General features: G+C 47.4%; 3 protein-coding genes across 15 annotated transcripts in view; 1 reads left to right on the forward strand and 2 right to left on the reverse strand.

The window, feature by feature from the left end:
* Positions 1-3,835, reverse strand: part of LOC128091813 (sulfotransferase 2B1-like) — an 11,864-nt gene extending 8,029 nt beyond the window's left edge. The window contains exon 1 of the mRNA XM_052705161.1: positions 3,746-3,835. The gene's annotated coding sequence lies outside the window, so the exon portion shown is untranslated. The remainder of the gene's footprint in view (positions 1-3,745) is intronic.
* Positions 941-17,134, forward strand: LOC128091795 (zinc finger and SCAN domain-containing protein 2-like). Of its 7 annotated transcripts, XM_052705143.1 has the most exons (4): positions 1,010-1,069; positions 2,353-2,735; positions 12,558-12,709; positions 13,759-17,134. In XM_052705143.1, exon 4 carries the CDS (start codon positions 13,796-13,798, stop codon positions 15,443-15,445), a length of 1,650 nt encoding a protein of 549 aa, XP_052561103.1. In that variant the 5' UTR covers positions 1,010-1,069; positions 2,353-2,735; positions 12,558-12,709; positions 13,759-13,795; the 3' UTR covers positions 15,446-17,134. The 7 variants fall into 7 exon arrangements, with proteins under 7 accessions (XP_052561101.1, XP_052561104.1, XP_052561103.1 ...); XM_052705141.1 differs by lacking the exon at positions 2,353-2,735 and having other exon boundaries at positions 941-1,069; XM_052705140.1 differs by lacking the exon at positions 1,010-1,069 and having other exon boundaries at positions 1,362-2,735.
* A 983-nt stretch (positions 17,135-18,117) lies between these two features.
* The window catches only part of LOC128091787 (deleted in malignant brain tumors 1 protein-like), a 38,789-nt gene continuing 32,661 nt past the window's right edge, over positions 18,118-24,245 (reverse strand). For 5 of the 7 annotated variants that reach the window (XM_052705097.1, XM_052705100.1, XM_052705099.1 and 2 more), the window contains 5 exons: positions 23,486-23,818; positions 22,248-22,604; positions 20,783-21,112; positions 19,903-20,019; positions 18,118-19,776 (listed from right to left, as the gene is read on the reverse strand). In XM_052705097.1, the coding sequence (XP_052561057.1) occupies positions 19,634-19,776; positions 19,903-20,019; positions 20,783-21,112; positions 22,248-22,604; positions 23,486-23,818 (1,280 nt within the window). In that variant the 3' untranslated portion in view covers positions 18,118-19,633. The remainder of the gene's footprint in view (positions 19,777-19,902; positions 20,020-20,782; positions 21,113-22,247; positions 22,605-23,485; positions 23,819-24,245) is intronic. The other 2 variants (XM_052705103.1, XM_052705102.1) reach the window with 2 other exon arrangements.

Here is a 24,245-nt window from a genome sequence, read left to right on the forward strand (position 1 = left end):
TGGGATCACAGAATTACAGGTTTAAGACTGAAAGGAACTTTTTGTCTAGGGCAAAGAGGAATGGATTTGGAATGGATTTTTGTCTAGGGCAAGGAGGAATTGTGGAGTCGCTGTCCCCGGCAGTGTTCAAGAGGCGCCTGGATGAGGAGCTACGAGATATGGTTTAGTAGCTTGTGGTACTAACAGGAATGGGAGGGTGGTTGGACTAGATGATCTTGTAGGTCGTTTCCAACCTTGTGATTCTGTGATTTTAAGTAAAAGAAGGGAAATTTTGGTTAGATATTAGGAGCAAATTCTTTATTTATGAGGCACAGGATCAGGCTGCCCGGAGAAGCTGTGGATGCCCCACAGAGGGCAGCCTCACCTCAAGCACTGTTTGTACTGTTTTGGTTTCCACCATATAGGGATATAAAACTGTTAAAGAGTGCTCAAAGGTGGGCTATGAAGTTGGGGAAAGGTCTGGAGAAGTACAAGGAGCCATTGAAGTGTCTTGGTTTGCTTGGCTCAAAGAAGGGGAGCCTAACAGAGACCTCATGGTCTACAACTTCCAGCATGGTTCTTGGAGGCTTTCTAACAGCCTCCAGATCCTGCGTTCAGCCTGCTGACTCAGCACCACGTAGGGATCGAAAGAAATCCCTTTCGCGGTGCCTTACTCCTCCTCTGGGGGCCATTCCAGTCCCACAAGGTCTCCAAATTACAAAGCCACACGCTCAGCCACGCAAAGCAAAGTTGGATCAGGAATGATAGAAGAACAATGTGGCTAAAGAAGGGGGAAAAAAAGTCAGTGAAAGGACAGGAAGGCACAACACAGCAGCTGCTATGGTTCACCGCTCAGCTGCCGCCCCGCCAGCCCGCTATTTGCGCATGCGCAGCCCCGCGTACCGCACAAGTCGTACGCATGCGCCCTACCCACATCGGTTCACGTTACGTTACGCTCTCTGCTACCGGAAGTAGCGTCACGCTCGGCGCAGCGCGGCCGGAAGTTGGCACGGGGGAGAAGGCGCCGTACAGCGGCGCCGGGCGGATGTGAGGGGGGGGCGGCGGAGGGGCCCGGCTGGGGTGGCCCCGGGTGAGTCCTGAGGGAACGGCTTTAAAGTATAAAATTTATACTGGGAGGGTCTGGTTGTAAAGTCGGGGTGGGAGCAGTGAGGTGAGAGGGGCAGTGTTGATATTAGGTAGAAACTGGGCGGGTCTGGTTGTAACGGGGAGGGGGTGAGATGAGGGTCCATGTTGCTGCTGCGGGGTTGGGGCGTACGGAGGCGGTCTGGCTGTAATGGGATGGGGATGGCGCTGAGCTGAGGGCCCGTGGTGATACTGGGGGGGAGTGGGACATACAGGGATGGTATGATTGTAATGAGATGGGGGTGGGGGTAACGATGGGATGAGGACCCGTGTTGGTGCTGTGGGTTGTCACAGCTCCGTCTGATCGGGATGTGTGAGATTTCAAAGTCTTGGCTAAAAGGAGGTGAAATGACAGCAAGCAGTCAGTTAAATATTTGTATCCCAGTGTGACACTTTGCACAAGATGCAGAGGTTGTATGGGCATATATGAGTCACTGTTAGAATCACAGAATCATTGAGGTTGGAAAAGACCTCAAAGATCATCAAGTCCAACCATGATCTAACCATACTACCCTAACTCTTATAACCCTCTGCTAAGTCATGTCCCTGAGCATCACATCCAAACAATTTTTAAACACATCCAGGGATGGTGACTCAACTATCACCCTGGGCAGCCCATTCCAATGCTTAACAAGTCTTTCTGTAAAGAAGTTTTTCCTGATATCACAGAATCACAGAATTGTAGGGGTTGGAAGGGACCTCCAGAGATTATCGAGTCCAACCCCCCTGCCAAAGCAGGTTCCCTACACCAATATACAACCTAAACTTCTCCTGGTGCAACTTAAGGCCATTTCCCCTTGTCCTGTTAAAAGATGTACTCTCTACATTCCAGAAATAGATGCTTACTTACGCTAATTTCATGTATATATAAAAAAAAATTCAACTCTTCTGGTACACAGAAGAATTGAATGAAATGCACTCGGTGCAAATGACATCAATTCTGAGCGTCAGTCACAGGAAGTAGTGATAGGGCAAGAAGTAATAGCCTTGAGTTGTGCCAAAGGAGGTTCAGGTTGGAAATTAGGAAAAATTTATTCTCAGAAAGAGTGGTTAGGCACTGGAACAGGCTGCACAGGGAGGGGTGGAATCACTGTCCCGGATGTTCAAGAAAAGGGTATGGCACTGAAGGACACATATAGTGAATATGTTGGTGATGGGTTGATGGCTGTACTAGATGATCTTAGAAGTCTGTTACAACCTCAATAATTCTATGAAAATCCTTTGCCACAGTAGCAGGATTTGGACCAAGGTGTCTGAGTACCACACTTGAATCTTTTGATCGTACACAGCATGGTTTTGTGTGGCATTTTATGACAGAAGTGAATGCTCACTCACAGTTCCACTGACTGATACAAATACTGACCTACCAGCAGAACTCTTGCAAGGTAAGCTGGAATAGAAGAAATATAAGATGTTACTGTGAGTCTTATTGGTTCACAAAATATGGGGATTCAGGAAAGCAAGACATCAGACAAGAGATGACACACTGAGAGCAATGCTACAGCTCATCATTGTTTTCAGGCTTCCAAGCCCTGCTGCCAGTGGGTTTTCCCTTTCTCAGTGCATGCAGCTTCTGGGATCAAGAGATAAAGGAAGAGATAAAGGAAGAAAAAGTGAGTATACACACACACACACACATATATATAGGTGTGTGTACTGGGAAAAATATAATTATTTGGGCAAGTAATGACGAAATATAACAGCGCAGTTGAGATTTCCCTCCTCCTCTCATCCATACTCACAACAGCAAGTTGTTCTCCAAGCTGATTAAATTACCTAGTCTTCTGCAGTAATCAGTGGAACAATGCATACCCATCCCATCCAAGATGTGGTGAATTGCAACATGGACAACTCTGATTATGGGGTTCTGCAAAGAATTGCTTTTGAAATGGAAGCCTGTGCAATGTGGCTACTGCTTAATGTGGAGATTGGATAGATGCTGAAGCAAACCCTGGAAAGGAGAGCAGAGCTTGCCAGGATCTGTTTGTTCTGCGAAGTCAGGAGAAAGAGACTTTGTATGTACTATGGAAGGTCAGCAGCAAAAAAGGGCTCAGTGCAAACAGCAGTTTCTGCTCCTAAATGTGGCAGTCTGGCAAGGTCCCAAGCATTGGTTAAAAGCCTGAGGCAAGGGCAGCATTGCTGACACCACAAGTGGCATTAGCATAATCCATTTTCCACTTGGCTTTCTTTTACATAGTATTAAGATTTCTAGTTCTGCTCCTGTCTCTGACGCATGGAAACCTACAGATGCTGTGGCTCTACATAACAGAAACAAGGGCAGGGAACCCAGCCGTGTGCAGTTTTCTCATAAGGGTTGGCATTCAGATGCTGAATGAGGCCCTTGGAAGTGACTGGTAGGGGCAGCTCCCAGCTGTCCAGCTGTGGATGTCTGAGATTCCAAAGAGGGGATCTGAGCATCCACACAGAGCTGTCAGATATGGATGACTAATTGCAGGCATCTAACTGAGAGGAGGATCCAGCTCACTGCAGACACCACCAGCTGCATTTCACTTACTTGCAGTGTCACATTTGCTTTGTGCCATAGGAAAAAAAGCAGTAATGGCAGAGAACAACTGGCAACGGTATGCCAAGATAAAATCAAAGAGAAAAGAACTCCACTTACCCCAAAGACTTCGCAGGAGGATAAATGTCATGTTGCTTGCAGAGATTACTGCAGGAAGGAGGCAGGACATGCACCCAAGCAACGGGGTATTTGAGAATTCCCTACAGCCCTGGCTCCTCCTCTCTATTCCAAAACCTCACTTCATTTCCCCTGGCTCAGCAACCAAACCTGGCTCAGAAGCCAAATCTCTGCCAGGAATCTTGTGCCATTAGCAGTAGTCTACGTGATGTAGGCTGTAGGATTGTGAAATTGAACTGTTTTGGGAATCTGATAAGCAAACAAGTCCTCTCAGCTCAGCTGGTTCTGGACCGTCAGTGGGGGAATGGGGGCACACAGGGATTTTGTGGCTGGAATAGAGTACTAGTTCCTAGGTGTAGCTAGAAAAAGGAATTTGGTCCCTCAGCACCACACAAAGAAGCCTTTTTCCTGGTGGTGTTAATTTTCCTGATCTTAGAGATGCCAGGTAGGCAAGCAAAAGGCTCCCACAGTATCACTCAGAATCACAGGGATTGTGAGGGACCCTAAAGATCACCTAGACCAGCCTTTTTGCTAATGCAGCTTCCACAAGGTATACTGAACATGAAAGTGTAACGCAGATTTTGAATATCACCAGAGGAGGAGACTCCACCACCTCTCTGTTGAACTTGTTCCAGTGCTCTTTCACTCTCAAAGTAAAGAATCTTTTCTTTGTGTTCATATGGAGCTTCCTGGATTCAGTCTGTGCCTGTTGATCCTTGTCGTGTCCCTGTGAGGTGCTCCAGGCCCCAGTCATCTCTGCTGGACTCTCTGCAGTAGTTCAGGGAAGAGTAGAGGAGAAGGGGAACTTCCCTTGCCCTTTTAGCTAAACTCTGTCTAATGCAGCCCAGGAAGCCATCGGCCTTCTTAGGTGTAAAAGTACACTGCTGACTCAAGGCCACCAGGACACCCAGGTCTTACTGTGCTGAGCTCCTTTCCAGCTGGTAAGCTCCTAACTTCTGCCTGTATGCTGTTATTCCTGCCCAGGTGTAGGACTCTGCACTTGTCAAACCTCATAATGTTCTTGTCTGTCCAACTCTTCAGCCTATCCAAGTGTCACTGAATGACATCACAGCTTATCTGGTGTGTCAGCCCTCCTCCCAGAAAGGGAAAGCAGAGCGATTTCTGGGGTTGAGGCAACAACAAGCATTTGTGGAAGGCAGGAGGGGGACAGCTGGAACTGTGTCGGAGGAGGGACACATTTCTGTTTCACCCACCATTTCCCATGCTGAGGATGTCCAATCAAGACTTGGGGTCTAACACAGATTATTATTATTATTTTTATTGTTATTTGTTGTGCTTTGTACCCATTAACACAGCATGAGTGCTTTATCCCATCAAAGTAGGGTGCTAAAGTCTTCATCTCAATATTGACACTGTCTCTAATTTGGTCAGCCACATCAAGCTGTCTTTGTGGGCAGGCAAGATGACAACCTGTACTAATGTCAGCTAGGATAGAATTAACTTTCAGCATAGTGTGCTGTGCTGTGGATTTTGGATGACAATAATGTTGGTCACACACCAGTGTTTTAGGTGTCACTGAACTGTGCTTATACAATGCCAAATACTTTACTTCCTTGACAAGAGGCTGGGGATGCGTAGGAAGAGAGGACAGGACAGAACCAAGACAACTGATCCAAATTGAACAAAAGGGTCCAATCATACATCACACGGTGTCACACTGAACAATTACACTGAGGAGATGGTTGGCTGGTGGTTTGACCACTGTTTGGGGACTGGCTTTTCATCATTAGAGCAGAAACAAGGTGAAGCTCATGGTGATACGACCACGTCACAGAGCATCAGACACGCTCGCAGGAGCAGGACAGAAATGTCATTTATCTACAAGGGGGATTAAGGTGAGAAGCAGCACAGAAATGGTTTAAGGCTTGGAGGGAGTGTTGCCAAGAGGCTCAGAGGGAAGGTTGCATGAGGAATTTGTGACAGCAGCTAAACCTCTTCTGGAGGAGGGTGCTGGCTACACAAGAGAACCTCAATATATAACATCCCTACCAACAGAACAAGAAAGCTTTATGGACTAGAGGCAATATCATAGGGAGAGGATGAAGTGGCATGGAACCTCTTAGGCAGAGAAGGCTGATTTGAGATGTTACAGAGATTCAAGCTGACTTCAAGTACCCATTTATGTCCTTCAGATATTCTCTCCATCCCAGAGAGAATATATCTTGAAACTTAACATGTGGCAGGCAGACAGTAACTTAATTTACAGCCAATAGAGAGAGAAACTTCTGAAGCAATTCAAGGCAAAAACTGATTTGTTCTGTGTAACTGCCTGTCTCTCTTCATTATCTGAAGGGGACCATCACGCTTCTGATTTGGGCACATCAGCTTGGTGCTTGCAATTCAGTGAGATAGATCTGTGTGTCAGTGATGGGCTTCTGTCTGCATGCTCTTTGGTCATCAGAGGTGACTTTCGTTTGGACTGAAGGAATGTCATACACATGTTGGCTGGCAGTGTCACGTCTCTTTTCCACACTGGACCATCTGTGATGTTTAGATCCCAGCTAGGAAGAAATGCATCCAAACCAGACCTGGAAACCTGGAAACCTGTAAAGTTTGCTTACTTTACCCTGCAAGGCCACTTAAAGTTGGTAATTGTGTGTATAATTGCGTTATAGAATCACTGAATCCCAGAATGGCTTGGTTTAAAAGAACATTTAGAAGATCGTAGAATCACAGAGTCATCAAATCATAGAATGACTTGCGTTAGTAAGGTAGATATGGTACTCAGGGACAAGGGTTAGTGGGCATGGTGGTGTTGGATTTACAGCTGGAGTAGATATCTTAGAGCACTTTTCCAACTTTTGTGATTCTAAATGGAATCGATAGTAGAAAGCACTACCACTTGAAATTGAAATGAAAATTAGCAGGTAAATGCTATCAGTAGAGTCAGTTGAGGTGACTCTGTGTCCCACAAAAGAAATCAGTACTACAGCAAAGACACACTAGCCTTGTAGATGAACCACTTAGCACTCATCTCTGCAGAAATGAAATAATTGTCTTGTGTTTGTGTGCATGTGAGCTCCTTGCACACCAAACTACAGAACTCAGGCTTTGGGACAGTGCTGGTGACATTAGTGACTGGAATGGCAGTATGAGCACGGCTTTTCTATTTGTCATGCTGCAGGATGCTGTAAAAGAAAACAGAGAATCACTTTGAAGAATTCCAAACAGGTTATCCCATTAAAAAGAAGGATAAATTCCTTATACTTTAATTTTATGCTTAGTACCACTACTGTTCAGGTAAGTGGACTGCAGGATTTAGTTAAAAGTCACAAGCATAGCATAAGGAGATGGTAATTTGCCCAGCACAGTTTTGTATAGCTGTGGTGTCAGACATTTTCTGTAGGTGAAGCTAAACTCATTCTGTGAAATAAACTATTTTCTATTTCTACCAATCCTTTTGACTGGGGATAATATGGGGTTTAAAATAGTGATTTAATTCCTTCTTGTATTGCTCAGTTTTGCACTTCCTTGTGCAAGGAATGTGACCTATTATCCCTTCAGCTAATCAGGAGTAGTTAGGCTTGAGAACAGTCCTCACCTTCTGGTTTTATGATACTTAGTCCCTTAAGCAAGCCAAAGACTACTTCCACTTCTGTGAGTGTGCATAAAAATCTCCCAGATCATTTACATAGTCCAGTATAACCCATTTACCATGTAAACTGTAGACTTTTCCCTTCATCAGGATGTGCTTTAGCAGCATTATCTCTCCACCATTTCAGCCTATACTGAGGCTGTTGGAGAACCTGCAGTGTGTTTGTAGGGGGTGCTGCTGGGGGCTGAGTCTCAGTAGCTCACAGTGAGGGAGCTGCTTTACTGCATATGAAACCCTCACCCATAATCAGGACATCTGCCAGTGATTTAGCACCAGATTCCCCACAAACACGAGGTATGTGGCATCTAGAGTGTTCTTCAATTAACAATATATTTTTATTCCTGTTAGATAGGCATATGATTTTCTGTTTTTGTGCAACTCCTTTATAGAGAGCAGTCAGACCTCTTTAGAATTGCTTCTAGTAAATTAACCCTCATATATTTTCTCAACTTGCTTAGCTGTTCGGACTAAAGACAAAAGTCACTTCTCTTCAGAATATCATTATTCTGTTTCTTTAAATTCTGTTGTTAGAAAGTAAGTAGCCACAGTACTGCTGCCACTTCCTTCACTATTTTAGGGGAAGTTGCTTTAATTGGATCTTGTTTTACATTGGTGCAATTTCACATATTTCGAGTTAAACTGTAAAAGTTGAGTGTGTGCAGAGTAAACAGTTGTGGGTGAGAGAGATGGTTTATTGTTTTCCAAATCCACTATAACTTCAGAAATCCCACCTCATGCCACAGCAGAAATTGGATATTGTGGCACATTATTAATTTTGTGGGATCAGATGATTGAAGCGAAAGACTTGATGCCAAGGTCATCTGTTTAAAACATCAATGCCTCCTCTTGTTGTACCACGTTTTTCCTGTTGGGCTGCCACTAATGCTGCTCCCAGTGCTGCACAAACTGTGGCTTCCCCTTTTCCCTTCACTCAGGCTAAATTAAAGTGAAGTGATACTAAATATTGATTAAATTTTATTTATATTGCCCTGCTATACTTTGCACAAGACACACAAAACAGAGTGTGTATGTATTCATATGTCTATAGCTTATCGGTGATAAGCTGTGATGATATGTCTTGCATTACATTCTAATGCAAGATGAAAAGAGAGAGAGTGGAGAGGGAAAGAAGGACTAGATAGGCTGGGAAGGAATTTGGATTTGGATCACCGCCTTTGGTTCCAGCATAGTCTCTGGTCTGGTAATATTCAGGTGGCAGATGCATACTTGGCCACTGAGTTGTAATCCTTTTTGTTTGTTGCAAAAGGGGATGTTTCATGTGTGTATCCATAATTGGTGTGTAAGATGGGAGTAGGTGGGATTCAGCATTTGCGAATATGGGGGGGGGGGAATGGCAGTGTCCTTCCCTCTCATTGGATATGAAGGCAGAGAAACTGTCCCTTGTCACGTTGGTCACTTTGGCATCTCTTGCAACAAGGGAACTTGCCTAAACATGTGGGTAGGACTGTCCATGCTCTGATGTATTCTGCTCTCTCTTTGACAAGCATTTTTGGTTCCCTTATTCAGGCTGCAAATTCAGCACACAATTTCTGTTCCTTCTTTGCAGCTAAGCATTGTGTCAGTAGTTGAGACACTGAAACAGTTCTGGAGGTTTTCTGCAGACCTTTATAAACTGCAAACTAAGCACACCATTTCCGTCTGTGCTTCCTTGCTAAGCACTGCACTAAGGGTTGGAACATTTAAATAATTATAGAGATTTTCCACAAGAATATGAAGGAAAGATTGGGAAGTACTGGGAGGGTCTGGTTGTAATGAGGACGAGAATGAGGGCCCGTTTTGGTACTGAGTGGCACTGGGGCGTACTGGAACAGTTTGCTTTTTGTAGCAAGAATCATCATAGAATCATAGAATGGCCTGGGTTGAAAAGGACCACAATGCTCATCCAGTTTCAACCCCCCTGCTGTGTGCAGGGTCACCAACCAGCAGACCAGGCTGCCCACAGCCACATCCAGCCTGGCCTTGAATGCCTGCAGGGATTAGGGCATCCACAACCTCCTTGGGCAACCTGTTCCAGTGCTTCACCACCCTCTGTGAAAAACTTCCTCCTAATATCCAACCTAAACCTCCCATCTTAGTTTAAAACCATTCCCCCTTGTCGTATCACTATCCACCCTCTTAAACAGTCATACCCCCTCCTGTTTATATGCTCCCTTCAAATATTGGAAGGCCACAATGAGGTTTCCTCAGAGCCTTCTCTAAGATAAACCCGCCCAGTTCCCTCAACCTTTTTTCATCGGAGAGGTGCTCCAGCCCTCTGATCATCTTAGTGGCCTCCTCTGGACCTGCTCCAAGAGTTCCACATCTTTCTTGTGCAGGGGCTGGACTCAGACATATAGGAAAGGACTGGTTGTAATGAGATGGGGAAGTGCAGTGAGATGGGTGGGTCTGAGTGATGCTGGGATTGATTGGGGTGTATTGGCTGTAAAGCGAGGAGGAGAAGAGCAGGTCAGGGGGAGATTGTGTTGATGCCAGGGTGGGACTGAGACACACTGGCTTATGGTGTTCCTTTAGGAGTACTGTGATGAAAGATCTCTGTTGCTATTGAAGGAAACAGGAACATACTGGAGAGTTTGGACTGAAATGATCCATTTGCACTGAGGAGGAAAATGAAAACAAAAAACAACAGCGACAACAACAACAAAAACAGCTGTTCCTTCCAAGTTGTAGTGGGAGCTAATTCATCTTAAACATTTCGTCCGTCACTGCTTTGTTTTGCTTTGCACTTACTCCAGCGCTGTCCTTTAACATAAGTTATTCTCCATTTCAGACGTGTGTCCTAGCAACATCCTTAAATTATTCTTTTCTTTCTCTACTACCTATTCTTTCTCTGATATATACCCTTGATTATATCTATAGACTGGTCATTCCTTCTCAGCTTCAGATTACATCTAGTAGCCCGTGGTTGCCCAACTTTTTGGCTTGCCTGGACCATGCTGAGTAAAGGGGAATTGTTTTGGGATGCTTATATGTAGGTCGCTCCAAAAGTAATGCATCCTACTTATGTCCATATGGCAGATACAGCGAGCACAGTAACTACCTGATAAAGCAAATTCTCAGCTATTGAACAATATTTTTCAATGCAGTCACCACCATTAGTGGTGCATTTTGGCCAGCAATGAACAAGAGCCTGCATGCCATACTTGTTAAAAGCTGTACTAGCGGAGATGATCCGCCATAGCTGTTGTCATTGCTGAAAATTGCCCCCCAGTGACTTGCTGCCCTCACATCCACTATTTGGTCTCCATAAATGTTCAGCAAGATTTGATGAATGTCACTGGGTGCATTTTTTTTTCCACATGGAGGAATTCAGTGATGCACTTTTGCTTCTTATGCAGTTCTTTGTCATATGCCATCCTGCTGCCATCTGGCAAGAGCATGTAATGGAATACTGGTTGGAAAGGTTCAACCTCTGTATCCATCTCACCTACATCTACCTTTGACTTCGTGGGCCAACATACTAAAACAGGAGGTTCTACTTTTGGAGTAGCATTCGTAAAATTTGAATATAGTTGTGTAATGTATACAAGTAACAAAACTTCTTTTTCAGGTGTTCACCAGAGATTTTTTATGAAATGTTCCTCTTCCTGTGCTTCATCCTTGATAATGGCTGCTCACAAGTGTGGGGACTGCCAAAAGCAATGGCATGAATAGGGCATGGCTGTGAAGCAGGGAGTATTTTTCTAACAGTCTGGTAAAGAGATGCGGTCAGATTTTTGAGTTGAATATCTGATTGCAACTCGATATATTCCATTTGAGAAATATATTTATGTTGACTGAATATGGTACTGCAAATATTTTACATATATATATAATTCATATATACACTATATTATATATATAAAATACAACTCTCTGTGCTGTGTTTTCAGCCCCAGGCAGCATTAACAGTTTGGTTGATGCCAAGCAATGAGTATGTGTTTGGCCACTTGGTGGGGAAGAGCCACCACCATGATGTCATGGGGCACTGTGAGCTGTTCTGGGACACGTTTGACCCATGGCTAGTGCCTGCAGCAGCCCAAGCTCTTGTTCCATGGGTTACCTGACCCACCCTCATGATTCTCTCTGTTTCTTCACCACCTCTTATACAGAAAATCAGCTTTGCACCATTTTCTAAAAAAGTGCTTTTCACTTTTTTTTTTTTGCTTGCTTCCTGCATTGGGAACACCTCTCCAACTGCATTTCGATGCTTTTCCTCACCTGTGCTCACCTGACTCTTCCTAGAGGTTCTCTGCTTTAGTAGTTCTGCTTCAACAAACCCTTTCTATTTCTCACTTTGCCCCTGGTGCTTTGTTTTACCCCTTCAATAAAACCACAGCCACTTTAACTGTGTACATGACCAAAACAAAAGTGTGTGGCCACCTGCTTGATGTGGCCACATAAATTTCCCACCATGAACATCCACATGTATTGCCAAGAGTGAACAGTCCCAGAACTGTGTGTTTGAAGCCTAACAGTGGCAGTGCATTCATGGTGGCCTGGAATAAATCAGCACTTCTCTTAGCTCCGTTCCCCATTAATGTCACACTTCATGTCCCTTCTTTTTTGAAGAAGAAATTTGAAATGCCTTGGAGGTGTTATCCGATGGGAAGATGCTATCTCAGCAGGTGACTCTGTCTGGATTCAGATTTCTTCTCATTTTATTCTTCACTGGTTTCCTTTGCTCCTAATCTGATTTACTCAAACTCACATCTCCTTTACCCTCTTCTGTTCATAGTATGTTTAACAAATACCTTTTTCTCCCATCTCTGTCCCTATTTTCTCTTCGTATAATTAACAATTACCTTCTCTCCTAATTTCAACTTGCTACCTTCATAAACTAACCCAGATTTCCTTCGCTTTGTCTTTTAGGATTTCCTGTCTCATTTGTCCCCCACTTCTTCCCGAGTTCCCCTTTTTATGGCACTCTGGTTTGCAGTGTGTATGAGGGACAAAGCTTCACGCTGATCATTCTTTCTCTGTGGCAGTGAAACCAAATCTTGCACTGAAACTCAGTCCTGTTGTGAATTGTTTTATTTTGTGTTTTTCTTGTAACTTGAGCTCCAGCAGGGGTGGGAGGAGCAGACAATAAGTACTTTTCCCTGGAACACTTTTTATTCATTTAAGCTCTTACTATTAATGGAACCACTCTGTTATTAATAACATTGTGTTTGCTCACAGCTCACCCTGCCTGAAGTTCCATCTTTGTGCCCAGAGTTTATCAGTTCTTGCAGATTCAACACCACCGACAGTCTCTGGATGTCGATCCCTGTGATTGCTCCTGAAATCCTCTCCACTGCTTCCTCTTATCGTGATATCTCATGACTTCAAAGGTGAAACTGGGTCTTTCAAATTTGTCTATTTGCAGATTGCTTCTCACTTTAGACAGCTGCTCATTATGCACTTGCAGGCTGTGATTTCATGTGTTATTACAGCTGTACAAGGAGATCGATCATGTTTCATCCTTGTTTTCCTCCCTGACTTATCAGTCAGGTCTAAACTGATCTCTGTGTGGCATCTAGATTGGGACAGCAAAGCCAGCCTGCGTGTCTGTGACTGCATCCCCAGGCTTTCTTCCTGATAGAGCCTTTGAGTCAATGACTTTGAGCCCCAACTCTGGCAGCCGCATTGGCTGTTGCAGAGGCTGAAGGTCACTTTGTCCTTACTGGAGACACTAGCTCTCTGTACAAGCCGCACACTGATGTCACAAATGCCATTCTGCCTGAGTTCCTTTAACAGGAGGTAGTGGAGGGTTTGGATGGAGCCCAGAGAAGCAAGGACCAGAAAGAGATGTACAAAGAAAGATAAAGTCTGAAAACTGACCGACAAACTTGTGGAAGTAGACAAGCTGTTGTTGTTGAATCCACAGGAGCTGATAAACTGATGGTTGACTTTGTCTAAGGGCACCAGCACATGTTGGTATCCTCTGAATGCATCCAGAACAGTGGCTTCTCGTGGCAGACTGTGCAGGGTTGTGCAGACACCCAGTGAGACCAAGCACAGACTGAAGAGCTTTGCATACCCTGCCTGGCAGCTGCTGGTAGCTGGTACAACTCCCAGCTTGTAGGTATAGTAGTGAGGCTTTCAACCACTGCTCCAACCAATTAGACACGGGTAACCTTGCAAGTGGTCTGTGTGGGTGAACTGATTCAGTGTCTAATAATAGGTTAATGAGTTATAAGGTTTCCAAGAAGTATTTTTGATGGTTCACCAATAGCACCTGCCTGCCAACCTGAAATGGCTGACAGATTTTGCAGGCTCTCTGTACTCCTTACATGTGGGCTTATCTCTGACCTGCCTTCCTCCACACTGTCTTCATAGCCCTTGTTTTGTAGTTCTGCTCCCCGATGGCTTTCATCTTATCCTTTCCTTATTTTTGCAGAGATTCCTGTTGGGGTTGGCATCCAGCATCTGGAGCCATGGAAGAGCAGCCAGCTTCTCCTGCTTCTGATTCTCCCTTTTCTCTGCGGCGGGTCTGCATTTCTGAAGATGAACCTGAAGATGAAGAGCAGGAAGAAACTCCGGAGGAGGATACAACCCAAGTACAGATGGAAAAAGACTCCCTGAAGCAAGACAGGATTGGTTCTCCTCGATGTTCAGCACGGTGCTGGCAAGGACGAGGTTCTCTTATCCCACAGGGCATGGAAAGCCCAGGCCAAAGGGTGGGAGAGGAACCTGAGGAGCTGCAGCCATGCAGGAAGCACCGGCTGAACCTGAAGCCCAAAACAAGCCTGGTCCCAACATCTCCAGAAGAGGGAGAAAGAGCTGAAGAGCCAGGGCCCTCAAGGGGAAAGAGGCTGCGCTTGATCTGGGGCCAGTCCAGTGACTTCCGACGGAAGAAGAACCTTGGGGAGAATGGGTTGGAGGAAGCTCCCATGTTGCCACAGAGCAGCGAAGAGGAGGAAGAGGAGGGAAAAGCTTCTCGGTCTTGCTCCCCTGAGTCACCTCTTCACGGTGATGCTCGTCCCAAGCCAGATTTTGTGCAGCTGATTGATGAGCACGGCATTTACTCCACGGCCAAGCTGGTATTGGGCAGCGCGGCGGGTGAGCTGGAGGAGGCAGCAGTGGTGCTGCCCCCACACCTGAAGCGTGGAGCAAGCGGGGCCACTGAGTTTGAGATCCGTGAGGTGATTGTGGACGAGAAACCCTTCCAGTGTGGTGTGTGTGAGAAAGCCTTCAAACGTGCTTGGGAGCTCTTCAGCCATGAGGTTGTGCACAATGAGGAGCGGCCTTTCCGCTGCGATCTCTGCGAGGCTTCTTTCAAGCGACACTCGGACTTCAAGAGCCACCGCTTGGTGCACACAGAGGAGCGTCCCTTCCGATGCGAGCTCTGTGGGAAGCGTTTCAAACGTTCTTCTAACCTCCAGGAGCACAGGCGCATCCATACGGGTGAACGTCCCTTCCACTGCGCCTGCTGTGACAAGAGCTTCAAGACACCCTATGAGCTGCAGCGTCACACCCTGACCCACTGCACCGAGAAACCCTTCAAGTGCGCAGATTGTGGGAAGGATTTCCCCACTTCCAATGCCCTCCTCCTGCACCAGAGGCAGCACTGCGACGACAAGCCCCACGTCTGCGGTGTCTGTGGTAAGAAATTCACCTACGGCCACAGCCTTAAGGTTCATGAGCGTGTGCACACGGGTGACCGGCCCTTCGTCTGCCCGCTCTGTGGAAAAGGTTTCAAGCAGTCCAATGCGCTTTCCTCTCATGAACGTGTGCACACAGGTGAGCGGCCCTTTGTCTGCAAAACATGCGGGAAGGCCTTCAAGCAGTCATCCTACCTCGTGATCCATGAGCGGGCGCACACTGGGGAGCGACCCTACAAATGCGAAGCGTGTGGGAAAGCCTTTGCCCGCCCCTCCTTGCTGCTGCAGCACCACAGGGTGCACAGCCAGGAGCGGCCCTACAAATGCAGCTTCTGCCACAAGTTCTTTAAGGACTTGGCCTACCTGGCAGTGCATGAGAAGGTGCACACAGGCGAGACCCCCTACAAGTGCAGTGTCTGCGACAAGGGCTTTGCTCACCCCTCCAACCTGCTGCAGCACCAGCGCGTGCACCGTGATGGCTGAACCAGAGCAGCGTGCACAGCATGAGTGTTTTGAGGCCAAGAAGCCTGAAGCAAGAAGTGAGCATGCTACAAGCATGCGTGCAGCCCCAGGCTGGCCCACTTACACAAGCAAGCCATGTGTAGGGGACCTGGAGAGGAGGCCAAAATGTGGGTGCTGCTGCAGGTCTTCTCCTGACCCCCATCCCACTGGGGCCTCTGCTGCATGGCTTCTCTCTGCCAAACCCTGACATACGTTGCTCTCTCCTGCTTCCAACAAAGTGATCTCACAGGGATGGTCGCTGAGCCCTCAGACTGGGGCTGCTGCAGACTCCTGTCCCCCGACCTGCAGGAAGGTAACGTGCTGTTCTCAAGCACTGCTGGCTGCAGACTTGCTGGTGCAGACTTGCTGGTACAAGCTGAAGCTTGTGGTACTGTGAGTCTTGTGCTATAGTGGCTTGCAGAGGCAAGCTGCTTTGACCAAGGCTGCAGTGCAGCTGAGAGATGATATCCAGAGCTCTGACAGCACTGTAGGAAGTCCTGTATTTAGCTGATACTAAGGAATGCTTCTCTTCTCCTCAGTGTTTCAAGAAGAGCTGCCCAGTCATCCCTGTAAGTTCCCATAACTCAGCCTTGCCCTGCAACAGGCCCCATCAGCATGTCTGCATTAAGCTTGGAGTTACATTGCTGTTCTCCTTGAGTGCAAGACATGGGCTGGGAGCTCCTGGATATCCCCTTATTGTAGGGGTACTCTGAGTCTTGCAGCAGAAGGAGACAGAGCTGCCAATTTTTGAGGAGAATAAGTGCATTGGTGTAAAGTATGATTGGGAACAGCAATGCTTGAGCACCTCACATTTCTTTTAGAGCATAAATGTCCCGTCCATATTTCACTCTGCTGCTGATGATCAGGTTGATGACGATAACGCCCTTTCCCCTGCTGTGCAGGGTCCACGCTGGCATTTTGCTGGTACAGAAGGCTGCTTCCAGTGTTCCAGCATTCCACTGGCTGCAAGTTGTGTGTTCTTAAGATTTGGCCTCGAGGCACAAGGGAAGATTTGGGTGACCATGGGGAGCCAGAGTAGGGAAGAAGGGGTGCTGGTCCCTATTATGTCGCTGGTGGAATGCTGGTGGAGTTGATGGGGGAGAGGTGCTGAGCCGCACAATAGCCACCTCACCTCTCCCACTCTGGAGGAAAAAGCTTGGCATCTCAAGTTGGAAAGACTTACCCTCTTTTCTGTGCCATCGTGCTTGTGAGGCTGTTAGGAAGCAGAAAAGGGGGGATACACAAATTGTTTGCAGGATCTGTATGAGGAAGCGGAGAGCAGAAAACCAGCCTTGGGTCCTCTTTGTTTCCATACAGTGTATCCCTAGTGGCAGCACCAGATCTAGAGCCACCTGAGCTGCTGCTGAAATCTGAATTTGTTCTCTTTGACTGATAGCTGCTGCTGGGCAGAGGGTGGCATGTAGACCTTTTCTTGTAAAAGCAAGACCCAAGTCCCCTGGGGCACCATCAGAGTCCCGTCCTCACATCTGAGCCGCTTTGGAGGGACCTGGTGTCATGGTCACCTTCTTGCACACTGGGTCTGTGGGACTGGAGGTGCCAACCCTCAGACTCCTCATGGTCCCAGTCCTACCCTGTCCCCATTTTGTACGGTTTGAAAGCAGGTGTACACTCCTCAGCACTCTGCACACTAATTAAAGGATGGTTATTTAATGCTGTCTCTTGTATCATTGCTGGTTTGAGGCCATTTTTAAATCCCTGCTTGCTTGTGGGGTTTTTAGGTGATCCTGGTGGCTAGTTCACCAGTTGCTACTAAGCCTGTGTGCAACATACTCAGTGCTTTACACATCAGCATTCACAACCCAGATCACCTGTGCATTTTCCAAGTACTGAGGTGGAGATTGGAGGACGAAGATGAGACTTGCTCCAACAACCTGCACCCGGTTGTTGCGTTAAAGTGGAGACACATCTTCCTAGGAATAGATGCTCATGAAGTGCCAGTGCAGACCCCATATCTTTATGCTGTATCCACGTTTCCCCAGGATTCAGCCCAGATGTCCCATTACAGCCACTTCTTGTGGCACCTGCTTCAGAGTGCACATGCTGTGGAGCTGCCTGTAATGTTTCTGCATCTGTAACTGCATTATATGCCAGATCCCTTCTGCGTCAGATACCTAAAAATAACTCCACTGCCACTTGCTGCCTGGGTAGGTGGAGCTGAATCAAGCACGTCAAGCCTTACTAGCAGTCAGTGGAGATCTGAAGTTGAATTACCTGCTAAGGCCATTAAAGATGAGCTGGGGTATCCAGCTCCTTTTTTTCTTACAGACTATCCCAAATGCCAGTGTCTGGGGTCAATGAAAACATCTCAGGTGTCACTGATTTGGTGCTCACTGCTCTGTACTCTCAAGGGAACTCAGATATTTTTTTTCTGTTGATTTAATCTCCAGAATGGCTATTATCAGACACCTGTTTTGAACTAGTTTTTCTCATATGCTGCATTCATGTGTCACCTGGTGATGACAATATGACTAACAGTTCAGTAGTTAGCAGGGAAATGAATGGCCTCACTGCTGAAGGAAATTATTTCTGGTTTTCTGCCACCTGGATATCCTGCAGAACACCCGGGATGACCTCATGTTTGCTTTCATGTGAGATCTCGAGGACAGGTTACCTGGAGTGAGAAGCCAGAGTCAGAAGGTTTGCATGGGGTTTATTTTTTTATTATTGCTCCTAATGTCAAGACTTTGATTTAGGAAGGACAGTTTATCCATGAACTATCCTCCTCTAGATGCAGTTGATTAATGTATCTCAGTCCCTTAATGAGTCACTGTATTTGCAGATGCAGCACCCATAGCATGTCTGTAGCTGGCTGCTGTCTGCATTCTGCTCCAGATCTTTATCACATGGCTAAGTAATGAAGGCAGTAAGGCAAGAGGAATTTATTTTGCTGTATATGGTTTGTAATCTATTGTAAATAATGAATACAGCTGATACATAGATTAGCACTGAAGAGCATTGGAAAGAAACCAGCCCCTCCAAAGTTGGAGATAGGACTGGACATGTTCAGGCACAACCTACCCATACTGCCTTGAGCTGGCAAGACTGAAAGGGGCAGAATGTTGCCATGCTGTCTCCCTCTCTGTACCCAGTCCCCCTTGGTAACGTGACACCATTTAACATTCCAGAGGCACAGTAGTCACTGAGGATCTCACAGACAGCACTGTCTGCCATCGTTCAGAGTGTTTGTTCTGTCTATCTGAAACACTTGAGACAGTGCTCTAAACAACTCACACTGGGTAGACCATTGCTTGGAAGCACTTATCTGTTGTGTCTGAGATGCTATCCTTGGTCTTCCTAAATGTCTTCTGGAGCTGAATTTTTTTCACATTGGGCACTCTGTGTCTGTGAAAGCACCTTTGCGGATACGCACCTGGATGTGTTCATACATCTTCCTTTTGAATGCCATTAGACTCTTTCTGGTGTGTCCATGTCTTTCTTGTATTGGCGGATTCAGAACTGGATCCAGCATTACAGTTGCACCCTCACCAGTGCTAAATAGAGGGGAGGAGTTGTTTCTTGACCTGCTGGCAACACTGTTAGCTCAGCCAAGAATACAATCTTGTGCCTGGTATAGACAAGAAATGGGGGCTTGCCTGTGTTTGCTAGGTTGAGGGAAGCCACCCAATGCAGGAGGCACCAGGCAGCCCTGGCTGGCTCCCCTGCCGAGGAGCGCAGAGCGTTACATGTCACAGCATTAATGCTCACCACAGCTGGAAGGGTTGGGGACACACTTCTCCTTTAATTTGTTAGCAGTAGCAGTTTTAGTCCTGTTTCAGATTCCCTGCTACTCTGCTCAGCTTGATGTCAGGCTGCACGGCCACCAGGCTGTCCTACTGTCTGGTACATGCCATCGGAAAACCTCTGAAATTGACCTGGATCAAACAACCTTCAGAAGACTTTGGATAGCTGTTCTGGGGCTCCTGAGTATAAGTCATTGGTACAGACTGTTTTATAAATGTCCAGCCCATAAGCTGTGCTTTGCAGTCTCCTCGAAAGCATGTGAGGGCTTCCTGCAGTTCAGCAGAAGCTTAAGGGAAAAAGCATTTGCTCTGAAAAATGAAATGCAGGAGGAAAAGAGGAATGAGCTTGGCTGATGACCCCACAATGTGGGCTGATAGTGCTGCTTCTGCAGAAGGGATTGTACCAGCATCACAAGAGAGCATCTTCTCTGATGAGCTCAGTTGTCTCTGTATCAGCATCCTTGTGGAATTGTCCTTCAGCTGGATGGTAGATGGCTCCTGCAGTCTGGAAGGGCATTGCAGAGGCACCTCGCTCCCTGGGACATTTAAGGGCTGCAGAACAAATAAAGGTAAGAACATACAGCTGTTGGTTTGGCAACCACTGAACCCTTAGCCTGTGCTGCATCAGCGGGTTGATGTACAGGGACAGGGGCCTTGAACTAAGGTGAGGGGACCCACCTGCAGCTTGGCCTGCTCCAGAGCACCTGCTCTTCAGATAGAGCCACAGCAGGACCCCGCTCCCCATCACCATCAGGATGAGCAACGCTACCAGCGCAGAGCAGGACGATGGAGAACCTGTAGGGAGAGCCCAGGTCAGGATCCCACTTCCAGCCAGCAACAGAGATGGGAGAAAATCTGACACCAAACAGCCTCATACCTCAGCATTTCAGTGACCAAGAAGGGCTTTCCTTAGACTTTGTATTAACCCACAGCTAATCCCTTTCTGATCCATTTTGTGCTGTCTGTGATGCTGTGGTGCCTGCAACACTGCACTATGCCCTTTGTGTGGTTTGTGCCCCACCTAAAATCATCTCCCTGGGTATCTGATAGGCAGTAGGCTTTGAGAAAGCTTTCACATTCCTCAGTCCTGCTGTGCTGATAACCTTGCAAGACCGCCATCACCTCACTGGTGTTGTCCTCTTTATTATATGGTATCCAAGACTATGGATAGATAAGAAAGGCATACTTCTGACCCCCATCCATCATTCCTTCTCTAGCCTATTTCAGGAAAGCTGTCAGGGGTGCACAGAGAGTCCTTGAGGGCTGAGAAATCTGAGCTGCAAGAGGAAACTGGACAAACCAGCTTTTTCTAAGATCAGAAAAGCATCTCTGATGCTCCAACCAGTGAAATTTGGCTTTATTGTTTGTAGAAAACAAACAGTGTCCACCAAGGAAAAGCTTGTTCTGACAAGGATGTGCCACAACCTTTATACCTCTGTGCCTCTATACCTCTATACCTATGTGCCAACCTTTATACCTCTCCTTTTGAAGTGAAAGGGCTGCATCCACCCTTTCGGCTTCTCCCCCCGCCCCCCGCTGGTGGGCTTTATGCACTCACCTCTTGGCTCCGTGCATACCACACTGGCTGCCACGCGGTGCTGGCACAGCCCTGGGCCAATCTTGCTCTGCTGACACTCCAGGAGGAGTGACTCGCCACCGCGGCATTGCAACCCCTCCAGAAAGACGTAGTTTTGATCCTGGCTGACCCGGGTTCCTGAGCTTTCAGCCTGTGCTGGTCCACAGCCCAGCTGCTTGCAAACCACCTCTGCCTCCAACGAGCTCCAGCTTTTGTCGCAGATGCTGTACCAGGTGGAGTTGTACCGAACCTCCACTCGCCCTGCACAGGGGCTTGAGCTGTCCCGCAGCCGCACTTGCAAGGGGTTGGTGCCTGTAGGGAAGAGCAGAGGGTGTGATGTAGGCTCCTTAAACAGCAGGAGGCCTGAGAGACTAAGGGATGTGCAAGATCCTGAGCTGGGCAGAAAAAAACCGGATGAGGTTTAACAAAAGCAAGTGTAGAGTCTTGCATCTGGGGAGGAATAATTCCATGCACAAGTACAGGTTGGGGGATGACCTGCTGGAGGGGAGCTCTGCGGAAAGGGAGCTGGGTGTCCTGGTGGATGACAGGTTGGCCATGAGCCAGCAGTGTGCCCTTGTGGCCAAAAAGGCCAATGGCTTACTGGGGTGCATTAAAAAGAGCGTGTCCAGCAGGTCGAGGGAGGTGATCTCCCCCTTTACTCTGCCCTGGTGAGGCCTCATCTGGAGCACTGTGTCCAGTTCTGGGCTCCCCAGTACAAAAAAGACAAGGATCTCTTGGAAAGAGTCCAGTGGAGGGCCACGAAGATGGTGAGGGGCCTGGAGCATCTCTGCTATGAGGAAAGGCTGAGTGAACTGGGTCTGTTCAGCCTTGAGAAAAGGAGACTGAGAGGGGACCTGATTCAGGTCTACAAATATCTAAGGTGTGGGGGGCAGAATGGCGAGGCCGGACTGTTTTCAGTGGTGAGTGGAGACAGGACAAGGGGAAACGGCTGGAAACTGCAGCATAGGAAGTTCCGCACAAACATGCGCAAGAACTTCTTTACAGTGAGGGTGACGGAGCACTGGAACAGGCTGCCCAGGGGGGTGGTGGAGTCTCCTTCTCTGGAGATGTTCAAGACCTGCCTGGATGCCAACCTGTGCGACCTGCTGTAGGGAACCTGCTTTGGCAGGGGGGTTGGACTCGATGAGCTCTGGAGGTCCCTTCCAACCCCTACAATTCTGTGCTTCTGTGATTCTGTGATACATGTGCTTTGCGTGCCCATGCACTCCAGCAGGTATGGACAGGGATGCAAGATGCTGCCTATGGGCTCTTTGCATCTTTACCATGCATGAATTTCCCCTTGAAAAGCATCCCCAACATCTTACGCATCTGCACATAATGTGATGCTGTGGGATCAGGTCAGAGCTGACTACATCCCAGTGCGAGGAAAACTTGTGCAGAACCTCTGTGTTCCCGAGCGTGCTTCCAGCATCATCCCTGTAATCACCTGAGCACACCACTGCTGCATCTTCCTCGTGGTTGCAGTTATGGTTTCCCCAGTTATTCAGTCTGCACTGGGAGAGGCTGGCTTCAGTGCCACTGCACTCCACATCGTCCAGCCAGATGGGATCAGACCCTCCTCCGAAGTGAGCCTTGCCTGGAGCTGATGCCGCTGTCCCACAGCCCAGCTGCCGGCACACCACCTTAGCACTCCTTAAATTCCAGCTGTCATCACACACTGTTCCCCACTGCCTGTTGTGAAACACCTCCACTCTGCCAGCACAGCGATTCGGGCCATTCACCAATCGGATCTGCATTTCTTCCGTGGTGTTGGAGTCTTCTGCAAGGGGAGATGTGCGGTTTTCTGTTGAAGAGAAAATGAGGAATCTGTCACTATGCATCGCTGAAAATAAAAAAAAAAAGTGCTAAGAGTTGCTAAGGTTCCCCCTGACTAGAGGTGTGTTGTGGTTTAGCTAAGCACCACACATGCTCACTCCACCCCCCCCCCCTTCTCAGTGGGATGAGGGAGAGAACTGGGGAAAAAACAAAGTGGAACTTGTGGTTTGAGGTAAGAACTATTTACAAAGATAGAAAAAAAGTAGAGGGGAAAAAAATATATATTCCATACAGTATGGATTATCTCTTTGGCCAGTTGAGGTCAGCTGTCCTGATTCTACTCCCTCCCAGCTCCTTGTGCCCTTCCAGCTCTTCACTGGCAGGAGAGTACAAGAAGCTGAGAAAACTAAAACATCCTTGACTCTGTACAGAACCACTCAGCAACAACTAGAAATGTCTGTGTGTTATCAGTATTTCTCCCTCAAAAAGTCACCACCGTAGCAGACACTATGAAGAAAACCTGCTCTGTCTTGGCTCAAAATAAGACAAGGTTCAACCTCTCAACCCTTACTGAGGAATTCATCTCACCTGGCTATGGAAATAGGGCTCAGTTCCAGCTTCAGACCCTACAGTGTTGGTATAATCTCCATGCAATTATGTGAAGCAAACAAAAGTGCCAGTGGGGACCTGGCTGGTTAGTAGGAGGAGTCAGACCCTCCTGGGAGCCAAGACCAATGCTAGATTCACTTGGCGCCATGTGCGATTCCTATTTGTTGGTTATGAACTGAGCATCTTGGCTTCCTCAGCTTGGCACAGGGTTCATTGCCTGCTTTGCATGGTGGCCTGGGCTAAACTGGAGATGAATCCAGCCAAAGAAGAGGTTGCCCTGTTTTGCAGAACTCAACTGACCTGAGCAAACCACGCCAGCATCTTCTCTGTGGTTGCAGTTATTCTGTCCCCATGGACGGGTCCGGCACTGGTGAAGAGCATCTTCAGTCCCAGCACAGTTCACATCATCCAGCCAGATAAGCCCAGTGCCTTGCCCAAAGTGAGCCCCCCTGGAGGCTGACTCAGCCCTGCCGCAGTTCAGCTGTCGACACACCACAATGGCAGCCTGGAGGTTCCAGCCGTCGTCGCACACCGTGCCCCATTGTCCATTATGCAGCACCTCCACTCTCCCAGCACAGCGGCTGGGACCACTCACTAGGCGGATCTCTGCGGCCTCCACTGTGTTATTTTTGTCTACAAGCAGAGGTGGGTAATGCAGTGTTTAGAGGAATAGCTATCCAGGGAAACTTTCTGGAAGTAGCAAGGGCAAGGGCAAGGTGAATAGTAACCAGAGCATAAACTTAGGGCAGATGCCTGGCCTTGGCAGAAGGCATGTTTGCAGTGACATGCACCAATGCCCATCTTCAGCATTTTGACTCAGTACCCTGTAGGGATGGAAATAAATTCCTTTCATTGTGCCTTACTCTTCCTCTAGGGTCCTGCAGGTCCCACACAGTCTCAGTGCAGAGCAAAGCACGAAAGGATATCAACCTCCTACACATTTAGCCACAAAAACTGAAGTTAGAACAAATATAAAATTAATAGATGTGTGCCAAGGTGGGGAATAAAACAGGTGAAAGGTCTAAAGGGCAAAACATATGAGTTCCCTTGGTTTGTTAAG

Source organism: Tympanuchus pallidicinctus, unplaced genomic scaffold (genome assembly GCF_026119805.1).
Source record: "Tympanuchus pallidicinctus isolate F22 unplaced genomic scaffold, pur_lepc_1.0 scaffold52, whole genome shotgun sequence".
In the NCBI taxonomy this organism is placed as follows: domain Eukaryota; kingdom Metazoa; phylum Chordata; class Aves; order Galliformes; family Phasianidae; genus Tympanuchus; species Tympanuchus pallidicinctus.

What these genes read in the sequence shown, in the direction of transcription:
- LOC128091795 (XM_052705141.1), top strand. Translation starts at nt 13,796, where the DNA reads ATGGAAGAGCAGCCAGCTTCTCCTGCTTCTGATTCTCCCTTTTCTCTG.